Genomic DNA, 15895 nt, shown 5'->3' with positions numbered 1-15895 from the left:
ATAAGATGTAGCTTCGTGTTGCCCTTTTCTCCGTACACCATTAAGGGTTTTCCTTTTTCTCGTATAATGCGAATTGCATTTTTGTAACAAACGATCTCTGCTTTCACTTCTTTCAACCAGTCCATACCGATTATCACATCAAAACTCCCTAACTCTACTGGTATCAAATCAATCTTAAATGTTTCGCTAACCAGTTTAATTTCTCGATTCCGACATATATTATCTGCTGAAATTAATTTACCATTTGCTAATTCGAGTAAAAATTTACTATCCAAAGGTGTCAATGGACAACTTAATTTAGCACAAAAATCTCTACTCATATAGCTTCTATCCGCACCCGAATCAAATAAAACGTAAGTAGATTTATTGTCAATAAGAAACGTACCCGTAACAAGCTCCGGGTCTTCCTGTGCCTCTGCCGCATTAATATTGAAAACTCTTCCGCGGCCTTGTCCATTCGTGTTCTCCTGGTTCGGGCAATTTCTAATAATGTGGCCCGATTTTCCACATTTATAACAAACTACATTGGCATAACTTGCTCCGACACTACTTGCTCCGCCATTACTCGTTCCGACACCATTTGTTCCTTTCGTTCTATTAACCCCTGGTCCGTAGACCTCACACTTCGCCGCGCTATGACCATTTCTTTTACACTTGTTGCAAAATTTAGTGCAGAACCCCGAGTGATACTTTTCACACCTTTGGCATAGCTGCTTCTGATTGTTGTTGTTGTTGCGGTTATTATTGTTGTTGGGATGATTGTTGTAGTTGCTGTTGCTGTTGTTGTTGTTGTTGTTGTTGTTGTTGTTGTTGTTGTTGTTGTTGTTGTTGTTGGGCCGTTTGTTGTAGTTGCGATTGATGTTGCGATTGTTGGGATAATTGTTGCGATTATTGTTGTAATTGCTGTTGTTGTTGTATTGGTGATTCTTATCACCGTTTTCCTCCCACTTTCTTTTGACTTGCTTCACATTGGCCTCTTCAGCAGTCTGTTTTTTAATTCTTTCTTCAATCTGGTTCACTAGTTTGTGAGCCATTCTACATGCCTGTTGTATGGAGGCGGGCTCGTGTGAACTTATATCTTCTTGGATTCTTTCCGGTAATCCTTTCACAAACGCGTCGATCTTCTCTTCCTCATCTTCGAATGCTCCCGGACACAATAGGCACAATTCTGTGAATCGTCTTTCGTACGTGGTAATATCAAATCCTTGGGTTCGTAACCCTCTAAGTTCTGTCTTGAGCTTATTGACCTCGGTTCTGGGACGGTACTTCTCGTTCATCAAATGCTTGAATGCTGACCACGGTAGTGCGTACGCATCGTCTTGTCCCACTTGCTCTAGATAGGTATTCCACCATGTTAACGCATAACCTGTGAAGGTATGCATAGCGTACTTCACTTTTTCCTCTTCAGTACACTTACTTATGGCAAACACCGATTCGACCTTCTCGGTCCACCGTTTCAATCCGATCGGTCCTTCGGTTCCATCAAATTCCAAAGGTCTGCAGGCAGTGAATTCTTTGTAGGTGCATCCTACACGATTTCCTGTACTGCTAGATCCAAGGTTATTGTTGGTATGTAGCGCAGCCTGTACTGCGGCTATGTTTGAAGCTAGAAAAGTACAGAATTCCTCTTCATTCATATTCACGGTGTGTCGAGTAGTCGGTGTCATTTCCTTCAAAATAGTCAAATGGAACAAGTTAATAATACAGAATATTAAGTGTAGTTAATAGTATTTCGTAGCATAATATGAACTCATTTATAAAAGCTTTTTCTTCATATTAGCGTTTTATAAGTTTAAATTCGGGTAGTACCTACCCGTTAAGTTCATACTTAGTAGCTAATATACAATTCAACTACTACAATTCAATATGAAAAACTGATTATAATAATATTTCGCGTTCAAACTTTTACACAATATTTTACAAACTTACAATACCGCTTATTTTACATATAGCATGAAATATAGCACACAATAAATTTGATACAAGATGGTTGTGAAGATTATTCTAGCTAGTACACAAGTCGTTCAGCAAAGGCAATAAAGACACGTAATTCATACGTCCAGAAACAAGTCATGCATTCTGGTTTTACTAGGATTACTTCCCATCCTTGGTCTTGTGGAACATAACCGTTATGGCCGTTGATAAGACAACGTGTTGTAACGTCGTCAAAGGGACGAGGGTTACGTAATGTCCAACAGTCCCGTAACAATCTAAAAACCTCATTTCTTACCCCAATTACCTACTCCGTCACTTGTGGGAACGTTTTGTTTAATAGTTATAGCCTGATGTTCTTGTTCTCACTTTGGTGAGAAGCGAACATTACTAATCCGTAAGCATAACATGCTTCTTTATGTTGCATGTTAGCCGCTTTTTCTAAATCACGAAGTCCAATATTCGGATATATTGAGTCAAAATAATTTCTTAACCCATTGCGTAAAATAGCATTTGGGTTCCCCGCAATATATGCGTCAAAGTAAACACATCGTAACTTATGGATTTCCCAATGTGATATCCCCCATCTTTCGAACGAAAGCCTTTTATAAACCAAGGCATTCTTGGAACGTTCTTCGAATGTCTTACAAACTGATCTCGCCTTAAATAGTTGTGCCGAAGAATTCTGACCGACTCTAGACAAGATTTCATCAATCATGTCTCCTGGTAGGTCTCTTAAAATATTAGGTTGTCTATCCATTTTGTGTTATTATACTGTAAAATAGACAAGAGTTAGATTCATAAAAAAAAATACTTATTAATACAAGCAATTTTTACATATATCATAAAGCATAAGCACACTATATTATATATATTACACCACACGAATACAACTATCTTATTCCGACTCGCTTGTTTCTTCTTCTTCGGTTTTGGTTCGTTTTGCCAAGTTTCTAGGGATATATGATGTTCCCCTAATACGAGCCGTCGTTTTCCACATTGGTTTAGAAAAACCTGGTGGTTTAGAGGTTCCCGGGTCATTGTTACAACTTAAGGACTTCGGGGGTTGACGATACATATAAAGTTCATCGGGGTTGGAATTAGATTTCTCTATTTTTATGCCCTTTCCCTTATTATTTTCTTTTGCCTTTTTAAATTCAGTTGGGGTAATTTCAATAACATCATCGGAATTCTCGTCGGAATCCGATTCATCGGAGAATTGGTAATCCTCCCAAAATTTTGCTTCCTTGGCGGAAACACCATTGACCATAATTAACCTTGATCGGTTGGTTGAGGATTTTCTTTTACTTAACCGTTTTATTATTTCCCCCACCGGTTCTATTTCTTCATCCGGTTCCGATTCTTCTTCCGGTTCCGATTCTTCTTCCGGTTCCGACTCTTCTTCCGGTTCCTCTTCGGGAACTTGTGAATCAGTCCACGAATCATTCCAATTTACATTTGACTCTTCATTATTATTAGGTGAGTCAATGGGACTTGTTCTAGAGGTAGACATCTATCACATAATATCAAACGCGTTAAGAGATTAATATATCACATAATATTCACATGTTAAAAATATATAGTTTCCAACAAAATTTGTTAAGCAATCATTTTTCAAGTAAACAGGGTCGAAGTCCAGACTCACTAATGCATCCTAACAAACTCGATAAGACATACTAATGCAAAATTCTGGTTCTCTAAGACCAACGCTCAGATACCAACTGAAATGTCCCGTTCTTATTGATTAAAAACGTTCCATATTAATTGATTTCGTTGCGAGGTTTTGACCTCTATATGAGACGTTTTTCAAAGACTGCATTCATTTTAAAACAAACCATAACCTTTATTTCATCAATAAAGGTTTAAAAAGCTTTACGTAGATTATCAAATAATGATAATCTAAAATATCCTGTTTACACACGACCATTACATAATGGTTTACAATACAAATATGTTACAACAAAATAAGTTTCTTGAATGCAGTTTTTACACAATATCATACAAGCATGGACTCCAAATCTCGTCCTTATTTAAGTATGCGACAGCGGAAGCTCTTAATAATCACCTGAGAATAAACATGCTTAAAACGTCAACAAAAATGTTGGTGAGTTATAGGTTTAACCTATATATATCAAATCATAATAATAGACCACAAGATTTCATATTTCAATACACATTCCATACATAGAGATAAAAATCATTCATATGGTGAACATCTGGTAACCGACATTAACAAGATGCATATATAAGAATATCCCCATCATTCCGGGACACCCTTCGGATATGATATAAATTTCGAAGTACTAAAGCATCCGGTACTTTGGATGGGGTTTGTTAGGCCCAATAGATCTATCTTTAGGATTCGCGTCAATTAGGGTGTCTGTTCCCTAATTCTTAGATTACCAGACTTAATAAAAAGGGGCATATTCGATTTTGATAATTCAACCATAGAATGTAGTTTCACGTACTTGTGTCTATTTTGTAAATCATTTATAAAACCTGCATGTATTCTCATCCCAAAAATATTAGATTTTAAAAGTGGGACTATAACTCACTTTCACAGATTTTTACTTCGTCGGGAAGTAAGACTTGGCCACTGGTTGATTCACGAACCTATAACAATATATACATATATATCAAAGTATGTTCAAAATATATTTACAACACTTTTAATATATTTTGATGTTTTAAGTTTATTAAGTCAGCTGTCCTCGTTAGTAACCTACAACTAGTTGTCCACAGTTAGATGTACAGAAATAAATCAATAAATATTATCTTGAATCAATCCACGACCCAGTGTATACGTATCTCAGTATTGATCACAACTCAAACTATATATATTTTGGAATCAACCTCAACCCTGTATAGCTAACTCCAACATTCACATATAGAGTGTCTATGGTTGTTCCGAAATATATATAGATGTGTCAACATGATAGGTCGAAACATTGTATACGTGTCTATGGTATCTCAAGATTACATAATATACAATACAAGTTGATAAAGTTATGGTTGGAATAGATTTGTTACCAATTTTCACGTAGCTAAAATGAGAAAAATTATCCAATCTTGTTTTACCCATAACTTCTTCATTTTAAATCCGTTTTGAGTGAATCAAATTGCTATGGTTTCATATTGAACTCTATTTTATGAATCTAAACAGAAAAAGTATAGGTTTATAGTCGGAAAAATAAGTTACAAGTCGTTTTTGTAAAGGTAGTCATTTCAGTCGAAAGAACGACGTCTAGATGACCATTTTAGAAAACATACTTCCACTTTGAGTTTAACCATAATTTTTGGATATAGTTTCATGTTCATAATAAAAATTATTTTCTCAGAATAACAACTTTTAAATCAAAGTTTATCATAGTTTTTAATTAACTAACCCAAAACAGCCCGCGGTGTTACTACGACGGCGTAAATCCGGTTTTACGGTGTTTTTCGTGTTTCCAGATTTTAAATCATTAAGTTAGCATATCATATAGATATAGAACATGTGTTTAGTTGATTTTAAAAGTCAAGTTAGAAGGATTAACTTTTGTTTGCGAACAAGTTTAGAATTAACTAAACTATGTTCTAGTGATTACAAGTTTAAACCTTCGAATAGAATAGCTTTATATGTATGAATCAAATGATGTTATGAACATCATTACTACCTTAAGTTCCTTGGATAAACCTACTGGAAAAGAGAAAAATGGATCTAGCTTCAACGGATCCTTGGATGGCTCGAAGTTCTTGAAGCAGAATCATGACACGAAAACAAGTTCAAGTAAGATCATCACTTGAAATAAGATTGTTATAGTTATAGAAATTGAACCAAAGTTTGAATATGATTATTACCTTATATTAGAATGATAACCTACTGTAAGAAACAAAGATTTCTTGAGGTTGGATGATCGCCTTACAAGATTGGAAGTGAGCTAGCAAACTTGAAAGTATTCTTGATTTTATGTAACTAGAACTTGTAGAATTTATGAAGAATACTTAGAACTTGAAGATAGAACTTGAGAGAGATCAATTAGATGAAGAAAATTGAAGAATGAAAGTGTTTGTAGGTGTTTTTGGTCGTTGGTGTATGGATTAGATATAAAGGATATGTAATTTTGTTTTCATGTAAATAAGTCATGAATGATTACTCATATTTTTATATTTTTATGAGATATTTCATGCTAGTTGCCAAATGATGGTTCCCACATCTGTTAGGTGACTCACATGGGCTGCTAAGAGCTGATCATTGGAGTGTATATACCAATAGTACATACATCTAAAAGCTGTGTATTGTACGAGTACGAATACGGGTGCATACGAGTAGAATTGTTGATGAAACTGAATGAGGATGTAATTGTAAGCATTTTTGTTAAGTAGAAGTATTTTGATAAGTGTCTTGAAGTCTTTCAAAAGTGTATGAATACATATTAAAACACTACATGTATATACATTTTAACTGAGTCGTTAAGTCATCGTTAGTCGTTACATGTAAGTGTTGTTTTGAAACCTTTAGGTTAACGATCTTGTTAAATATTGTTAACCCAATGTTTATAATATCAAATGAGATTTTAAATTATTATATTATAATGATATTATCATGAATGAATATCTCTTAATATGATATATATACATTAAATGTCTTTACAACGATAATCGTTACATATATGTCTCGTTTAAAAATCATTAATTTAGTAGTCTTGTTTTTACATATGTAGTTCATTATTAATATACTTAATGATATGTTTACTTATCATAGTATCATGTTAACTATATATATATCCATATATATGTCATCATATAGTTTTTACAAGTTTTAACGTTCGTGAATCACCGGTCAACTTGGGTGGTCAATTGTCTATATGAAACATATTTCAGTTAATCAAGTCTTAACAAGTTTGATTGCTTAACATGTTGGAAACATTTAATCATGTAAATATCAATCTCAATTAATATATATAAACATGGAAAAGTTCGGGTCACTACATATACAAAGGATATAAATTATATATTCGTTAAGTTTAGTTACCAGGGTGCTTAATCTTGTAGAATATTTTGATAAACGTTTCTGGATGAAACAACTAAAATCTTGTGATCCACCTTTATGTACAGATGATGCAAAACATTAAAACTATGAACTCACCAACCTTTGTGTTGACACTTGTTAGCATGTTTATTCTCAGGTTCCCTAGAAGTCTTCCGCTGTTTGCTTATATGTTAGACAAGCTATGTGCATGGAGTCTTACATGACATATTTTTCAAGAAAATATTGTATTCACCAAATCATCACCATGTATCTTATTTTGACTGCATTGTCAACAAAAGTACTATTGTAAACTATTATATGTAGAAATCATCAGATGTCGAAAATCTTTGATTTAAATATTCATTTATGGTGTGCATTTTCAAAAGAATGCAATGTTTACAAAACGTATCATATAAAGGTCAAATACTTCGCAATGAAATCGATGAATGACGTGTTCGTCCATATGGATTTGGAGCGATCGTCACAAATAACCCCCTCTATTATGATATTGATAACTTAGCAAGGACGGGAATTAGCTAATCATTCTGTAATGTTTGACTACTGGATGTATCGGTTGAATAATGCCCTCTGATACAATTTTGCTTCACACACTGAGTGTCTGCATCGTTTCCTTCACTTCAAATGGGTTTCCAGGTTAGGGAGCGAAATTGGCTCTGATCAGGTGACTTTGTCGCTAGATTAATTCAGTATTGGTTGTCTGATCCGTGCCTTGCTTGTCCTAACAAGTCTGCTCCTGAGCTTGGTTTTCGTTTGAGGTTGCAGCACATGGGTGTTTTATGCCTACTCATGTTTCTCGTTTTTTATTCTGTATTGTAATATATAGAATAGCTGTGGGTGTTTATATGGGGTGATCTCTGCCCTTGTATTGTTTGTAAATACTTACTTTCTTTACTTAATAAAAGTATTTTCTTGTTGTTAAGAAATAATAAAAAAATTATTATTATTATTATTATTATTATTATTATTATTATATTATTATTATTATTATTATATTATATTATTATTATTATTATTATTATTATTTATCATATAGTAATATACTGTTATGTTATTGTTATTGATTATTAATTTTAATTTATTAAATTAATTAAATTAAATATTATTGTTAAAGATATGTTAAAACCACACCTAAAATTAATGTACTAAATGAAACGATTTTATCATACAAATCAGACAACTATCCTAATCAATGCAGTAAATTATCTAACAATCGCAAGTTCGTCCACATAGAGTAACGTGTTCAAAATTCAGTAGACGATTAATTGTTTTAAAAAAGGTTTGTAAAGTTGCATTTAAAAAAAAAAAACTAAAACACGAAAATTAAATAAGCAAAATTCATATGATAAAGAGCAATGTTCACTCGGATGATTCACAATTATGTTAGATTGTCCTTAAGAGTTAAAGTCGATTAAATGTCCGATGAATTATAATTCAATCACTCAAACTTGACTAACTCACATTAATCTCATTCAAATGACCAAACTATATGTTGATTAAGCTATTGAAATTCAACCTGGATTAATTCACATAAAATCCTAATTACAAATATCACTCAATGCAACTACACGACTATGATGTTCAATTTATCATTCAATTACCAATTACACACAAATGAAATTGTCTTGATCACTTAAGTGTTGAAGTATAAGTTGTTTATTACCAATTAACTCACATTATATAGTCAATAACCGATATAATTTAAATAAACCAATAAACGATCACAATAATGGAGTTTTTGATCAAACTCAATAACAATTTAATCATTCAAATATAAAACAATCTAACCAATAAAAGTTTCATATTTACGCAAACATTAAAGGTTTATATACTCACAATTAAAGTTAAATCAATGAAACACACGATAACAATAGAATTCATAATAATCTCACAAATATTAATGAAAAATAAAGTACCAATCGTGAAAGGTGATCAAGTCTTCAATCCTAAATGAAAAGCCTTTTAGATTTGGTAAAATATGGATTTTGAATGGCTAAAATCGCCCAACTCTAGCTCTTGTTTCGTCAAATTTAGGTTATGAAATACTGCTGCTCAAAATCTGGTTTTTAAAGAAAACTGCTCTGCCCCGCCTTATTTCGCGATCGCGAAATTTTGTTCACCATGGACCTCGCGATTGTGAGGTCCCTTGTTTCTGCACTAGCGTCCGTTTTGAAATTTCTCGCGTCGCGTAAAAGATTCGATATGTTGCTCGCGAACTGGAGACATTACCCTTATGAGCTCGCGAAAGGGAGTTCATTTACACCCATTTTTTGCCTAAAAAGTCTTGGACAAATGCTTTGATCCCAACTCGAACCAAAACCACTTTATATGACATTTTAGACATGAAACACTTAAATTTCACCAAAAACTCCTCAAACAACCTTTCAATCCAAATTGGGATAATCTTTGACAGTAAATATCAATAAATCTTCAGTATAAACCTCGAAACTAACACGAATAGAACAAATATTGCGAAGAATAATGTGTATAGACCGAGCAATATCAGTTACTACGTATTATTTTGCTTTATATAACTATGAAATACTCCGTATTAAATATTAAATATAATATAATAATATAACTATAGTTTGGTGTACTATATAGTAAAATCTTTAATTATATATTTTTATTTATTTTGTTATATGTCTACCTATTATATTATAAATTGTTTTATTAACTTCTACTAATAACCAATAGATTAATTAATTTACATGAGGATTAATAGTTTTATTAACTCAAATCCCTACTAAAAGATTATGAGAAATTATAAATAATAAATAGACAAATACTTTGTATATAAATGATATAAAGCTAAGGCTAATTAATTGTGAACTCATCTTATTTTTCATAATTAAACATCATCTCTGATTATCATCATGATAACTCTGTAAGAAATTTCATATTCAAATTTTAATAACAGCAGATTTTATCTTAGTGATTGACATCCTAATAATATTTTTATAAGAAATCGAGTGTAAACTTCACTAACAACACAATTTAGATGTGATAAAAAATACTCCGTAGTAAAAAAAAAAAAAAAACAATGACAAAATAAAATAACATTTAAGTAAAATACTAACCCTATTCAAATACGTGAACAAAGAAACCTTCTCCCATTACACCATTTACCTTACTATTACGGAGTATTTATTTTGTTAAGTTAAAATTGTCAACACCTACAGGCTACATACCAGTCCTTTATTATGAGCTCGTCTATATAATATGAGCTCATTAATTTATTATGGGCTCAATAATTTATCATGGACTCGTTCATTTTGACATTCTGATTAGAAGAAATCATTTTCAGATTCCTCAAACAGGCCCAATTAAGGCATATATGGCCTATGGCCACATCCGCACCTAGCTGTTCATTAGAAATCATATTATATTATATTACTAGGTTTTGAGCCCGTGCGATGCACAGTTGTTGAAAATCCGTTATATATTGGTTTTGATAAGTGATATGATATATGTACCTACTGATTTCGATAACTACATACTAATAACAAAACAGATATGGATCACAACGGGAGGAACATTTAGACTAAATGGATCATTTAGAAACAAACAGTAAGAAAAACTAAGTGAGATATAAACCAATCTACATAGTTATAGTTGAAGGAGTCATGTAGACCCAAACACATGAATCAAAAGCTAAATACTAACCAATTCTGACGATAATTTGAATACATCAAAAGTAAAACATAGAAAAGTATATAAAAACGAAGTTGATAACATAGGTGTTAATACAAATGCTTGACCTTAAGCTTGATATAGTCTTGTTTTAAAAGCCTGATATGGTATTTATGATCTCGTTCCAAAAGCAACACTCCATTGAATCAAATCCATCTATTGACAGCAACACAAATGCATATGATTTAGGATGATAAAAAATTACATAATAAAATTAGTTTGACTACATTGACAGTATGAACTTGTTTTGAAAATATTTTATAATCAGCCCATTTAACATGATTGATGACATAAAGTTTGTTAAATAAGTACACCATTTAAATACGTTGATTCATAAAGTTTTGTTTCTAAGATGCACAAAGTTTGTTAAATAAGTACAAATTTTTCCACGATATCATTATCTGTTGGGTGAGACCTATTTTTTATAAAATCGGTTAGAATTAGAACTTGTTCTAACTAATTAAATTCAAAAAAAAAAAAAAAAAAAAAAAAAAATTATATTAAGAGTGCATATATCAGATAACCAACACACTTAAGAACAATTGAACCATCCACCATTATAAACGTTTGTTGAAAGATTCCTATCTGTTCAACATGGTTGATCCGGTGCCTTACAAAGATCCCATCCCTCTCACCCTGTTCAGAATAAAACATGTCCCTTGATGGAAATTTGAGGCAACTTTGACCCATTTACAGATTCATGTTATGTTTAATATGTAATTGATCAAAGTAGTAAACTCAATAAATGTAACTTAGAAACATATCAAATGATCAACAATATTATGAACTTACCATCAACTAATAGGATATTTTCTATAAACATATTATATACAATGATATCATTTAAATCAACGAATTGAACAATATTATAATAAAACCCGGAAATAAAATTGGTATTGAATTCGACTTACGCCTTTTCAGTTGTTTGAATATCAAGCTTAAAATCTTCGGTTCCTTGCATTTTTGAGGAGAAAAGACGGGTTGGAGATAAGATCATCGATTCCTAGTTATAAGATTGTTCCGTTCCATATTAAGCAATTTGATTACAACCTTTGATTTTTCCATATTCTTTGATCACAGCCTTTGATAATTCATTGTGGAGTTTGACATCGTCATGTTATGGTTAGATTGGGTTGAGAGAGAACGGTTAAAAAGGAACAGATTAGGTTTTTGGAAAAGAAACGTCATCCATCTTTTTTGAATAATTATAGTATAATTTTTTAATCAATTTTCAATTAACGTTTGTTTATAAGTTGTTAAATATCATTATTTATAATCATAAAATCTGATGTGTAATCTCCAAATAGCAATAGATGCTGCTAAATAGGGTTTAATGACAATTGTGATAAATCAATCTCTCTTTTACATGATATATACAACAACAACAACAATACCCAATCCCACACTTGTAGGGTATGGGGGAGGTGAGACGTAGACAATCCTACCTCTACCCTAGGACAAAGAGAAGTCATTTCACCACCCCGAGTGAAACACTCACAAGAGTAGAGAAAGTCCTCCCTCTCTATGTTCGACGGATAAAGAGATTGCTTGCAACGGACCTCCGGCCAAAAAAAAAAAAAAAAAAAAAAAAAAAAAAAATTAAATGCCAACGCCATGAAAATGGTGGAACGAATTTCCATGGGTTTTAAAATGTTGCCTGGGATTCGATTTAGGCTCTAAGCGACAGTCAAGTCGCCAATAATTAGACGCTTGCTGATGGCTCCCGAAACAGCGCCGTAAAAAAGTAAAAAGAAAAACGTACCTTAGAGTGTACTGCGGAGCACAGGACGAATAAAGTAAAGCTGCATTAAATGAGAAATAAACATATATGTCCACATACAGATAAAAACACAACATAGCAAGCCATTCTATAAGAATTAACATACAAACATACATAAAACAGTATCTACCCAACAAGCATACATACGGGAAAACCAACATACGCATACATAGATATAAAACATACAAACATACGAATATACATACCAACATACGGATATACATACAAACATACGAATATACATACAACCAAACATATAACTATACATACATATAAACATACAACCATACATAAATACAAACATACATAAATACATAAATACAATCAAAGACAAGCAGAAAAGCAAAACAAGCGAACATACAAACAAACAAACATAAACCTGCGAACAAACTTAAATACATACATACAAACACGAACATCCATACATACACATAGAAACCCACATGTCCAAACTTACACCATCGATGCATGGGTCTAGAGAGAGAGAAAAAAAAAAAAAAAAAAAAAAAAACAACAAACCAGCAAAGAGCAAAGAGCAGAGTGAAAGAAGATACCCACAAAACCACAAACACACAAACAAAACCAAAAAACCTACTCGTCTATTCTAATTCTAGTCCTCCACGCAACCCTATCAGAGGTCATGTCCTCGGTCAATAAGAGCTCCTTCAAGTCTAGCATTATCCTATCTTCCCACCTACGCGTAGGTCTACCCCTTCTTCTTACGCCGTCAACCGTAAGTGTCTCGACCCTCCTAACAGGGGCAGTAGGAGGTCGTCTTCTCACATGCCCAAACCATCGAAGTCGTTCTTCTCTAAGCTTGTCGATGATGCTTCTAACTTTCAGGTTCTCCCTAAAAACACTATTAGGAATCATATCTAACATGGTTTTACCACATGTCCACCTAAGCATCCTCATCTCTGCCACCTCCATCCTCCTCTCTTGTGCTTTCGTCATAGGCCAACACTCTGATCCGTATAACATGGCAGGTCTAATTGCCACCTTGAAGAATTTCCCTTTCAGCTTAAGGGGGATCTTCTTGTCGCATAAGACTCCAGTCGCTGCTCTCCACTTCACCCACCCTACCTTAATTCGGTGCGACACGTCTTCATCTATCCTCCCCGATTTGTGTAGCACCGAGCCCAGGTATCTAAACGAAGTTTGTGGATGCAAGATCTGGTCTCCAATACAGATGTTCACTCCATCACTTTGTTCATCAACATTCCTATCAAAATCGCAACTAAGATATTCTGTCTTTTGTCTACTAATGTATAGACCGTTACTTTCTAAGGCCACCCTCCATTGCTCCAGCCTTCTATTAAGCTCCTCCTTAGAATCCGAAACGAGCACAATATCATCGGCAAAAATCAGGCACCAAGGGATGCATTCTTGTATCCCTCGAGAAAGTTCATCAATGATCAAAGCGAAAAGGAAAGGGCTAAGGGCCGATCCCTGGTGCAGGCCTACTTCTATTGGGAAAACTTCAGTATTTCCCACCGGTGTTCGAACACAAGACTTCGCCCCTTCGTACATATCTCTAATAACATTAATATACCTACTCGAGATACTTCTGCCCTTAAGGGTCTTCCAAATCAAGTTTCGTGGCACGCAATCGTAGGCCTTCTCTAAGTCTAAGAAGACCATCTCTAGGTTCTTTTGCTTTTCTCTATACTTCTCCATAAGGTTCCTAATAATATGGATTGCCTCTATCGAAGAGCGCTTTGGCATAAAACCAAATTGGTTCTCCGAAACATTGGTTTCGCGTCGAAGTCTAGTCTCAATCACTTTCTCCCAAAGCTTCATAGTATGACTAAGTAATTTTATGCCTCTATAGTTACCGCAACATTGAGCATCCCCCTTGTTCTTATAGATGGGAATAGTCTCACTCAGTCTCCATTCCATAGGCATTTTATAGCTTCGAAACGTCTTGTTAAAAAGGCAAGTCAGCCATCTAACACCAGTGTCGCCCAGGCACCGCCACGCCTCAATAGGGATCTGATCCGGTCCCACTGATTTATTTCTCCCCATCTTTCGTAGTGCCAATCTTACTTCCTCTTCGCTAATCCTCTCGCAATCTATGCTGTTATGGGATTGTTCTATATCAGCGACTTGTAAGTCCTCGTGGCGCTCTGGTCTTCCCACTACGAAGAGAGATGAGAAATACTCTTCCCATCTTTTCCTAATTTCGTCTTCCTTAACTAAAGTTTGACCATCTTCATTTTTGATAAACTTGATGTTATCAAGATCCATGCGTCTTCGCTCCCTAGCTTTGGCTATCTTGTAAATATCATTAGCTCCCTCTTTGGAGTCAAGTTTCTTATACAGATCTTCATATGCATTTTCTTTTGCTAGGGCTACAGCCTTCTTAGCTTCTCTTTTGGCTTCTTTATATCTCTCTACAGCCCTAATTCTATCCGTCGGAGTCCCCTCCCCACCAGCGATGAGCTCCCTAAACCTTAGTTGCTTAAGCGCAACTTTGCTTTGAACCTCTTCACTGAACCACCATGATTCTCTAACAGCCCTATGGCCTCTACATGTACCTAGAGCCACACCTAGGGTTTCCTTGGCTACCTCTCTAATGGAGGACGCCAGACAATTCCACATCTGATCCGTGTCATCATTGGATATCATTTCTAATTCAGCATCCACTCTACCTATAACCGTAGTTTTAAAGGTCTCTGCCTTCTCTCCGTTCAACTTCTTCCACAAGATCTTAGGTTGGGCTTGTCTCACACTCTTGGTGGCCCGTCTCTGGAGAACCAAATCCATGACCAACAGTCTGTGCTGGGAGGAGCATGTCCAGGCAGTCAGGACCTTACAGTCTCCACAAGTCCTAAGATCCCCTTTGCGAATTAACAGGTAGTCAATCTGGGTACTATGACCTCCGCTATGAAAAGTTGCTAACTGAGCATCCCTCTTCTTGAAAAACGAATTCACAACTGCCAAGTCGTGGGCAACAGCAAATTCAAGAATAGAGAGTCCTTCCTCATTTCTAGCTCCGTACCCAAAACCCCCGTGGACTCCCGCATATCCCTCAACATCAGATCCTATATGGCCATTGAGATCTCCACCAATAAGTAAACTATGGTCCGAAGGGCACATCCTCACAACCGCGTCTAACGATTCCCAGAAGTGTCTCTTTTCAGCATCTCCACGGCCCGCATGGGGTGCGTAAGCGCAAATTACCGTGAAAGTCACCTCCTGAATAACCAACCTAACCGACATAATCCTGTCGCTCCGTCTACCTACATCCACAACATACTCGTTGTAGGGTGGGCCAATAATGATTCCAACCCCATTCCTAGCTACTCTCGATCCCGAGAACCACAACTTGTAGTCATTGATCCTAGCCGCCCCTCGACCTTTCCATCTAGTCTCTTGGACGCACAAAATGTCCACTTTGCATTCTCGTAAAGTCTCGACCAGTTCATACCGCTTGCCGGTCAAAGTTCCCACATTCCAAC

The 15895-nt window shown here is 34.8% G+C and overlaps 1 protein-coding gene across 1 annotated transcript; it reads right to left on the bottom strand.

Moving 5' to 3' along the window:
• Positions 1-12887: 12887 nt before the first annotated feature.
• LOC139867720 (uncharacterized) lies at positions 12888-15656 on the bottom strand. Its single transcript, XM_071856083.1, has 3 exons — positions 14270-15656; positions 13518-13828; positions 12888-12908 (listed from the first exon to the last, which is right to left on the bottom strand). Exons 1-3 carry the CDS (start codon positions 15654-15656, stop codon positions 12888-12890), a joined length of 1719 nt encoding a protein of 572 aa, XP_071712184.1.
• Between the last annotated feature and the right edge of the window lie 239 nt (positions 15657-15895).

This window comes from Rutidosis leptorrhynchoides, chromosome 9 (assembly GCF_046630445.1).
Source record: "Rutidosis leptorrhynchoides isolate AG116_Rl617_1_P2 chromosome 9, CSIRO_AGI_Rlap_v1, whole genome shotgun sequence".
NCBI lineage: Eukaryota > Viridiplantae > Streptophyta > Magnoliopsida > Asterales > Asteraceae > Rutidosis > Rutidosis leptorrhynchoides.
The sequence above is the reverse complement of the archived record's forward strand: the minus strand, read 5'-3'. Positions and strand labels throughout refer to the sequence as shown.

Excerpts from the sequence above, each read along its gene's own strand:
- LOC139867720 (XM_071856083.1), bottom strand. The coding sequence starts at position 15,656 with ATGTCGGTTAGGTTGGTTATTCAGGAGGTGACTTTCACGGTAATTTGC. Across the intron at positions 13,829-14,269 it reads GGGGGATGCTCAATGTTGCG|GGATACAAGAATGCATCCCT; the intron begins GTAACTATAGAG and ends AACTTTCTCGAG. Across the intron at positions 12,909-13,517 it reads ACGTGTCGCACCGAATTAAG|ACCCATGCATCGATGGTGTA; the intron begins GTAGGGTGGGTG and ends CTCTCTCTCTAG.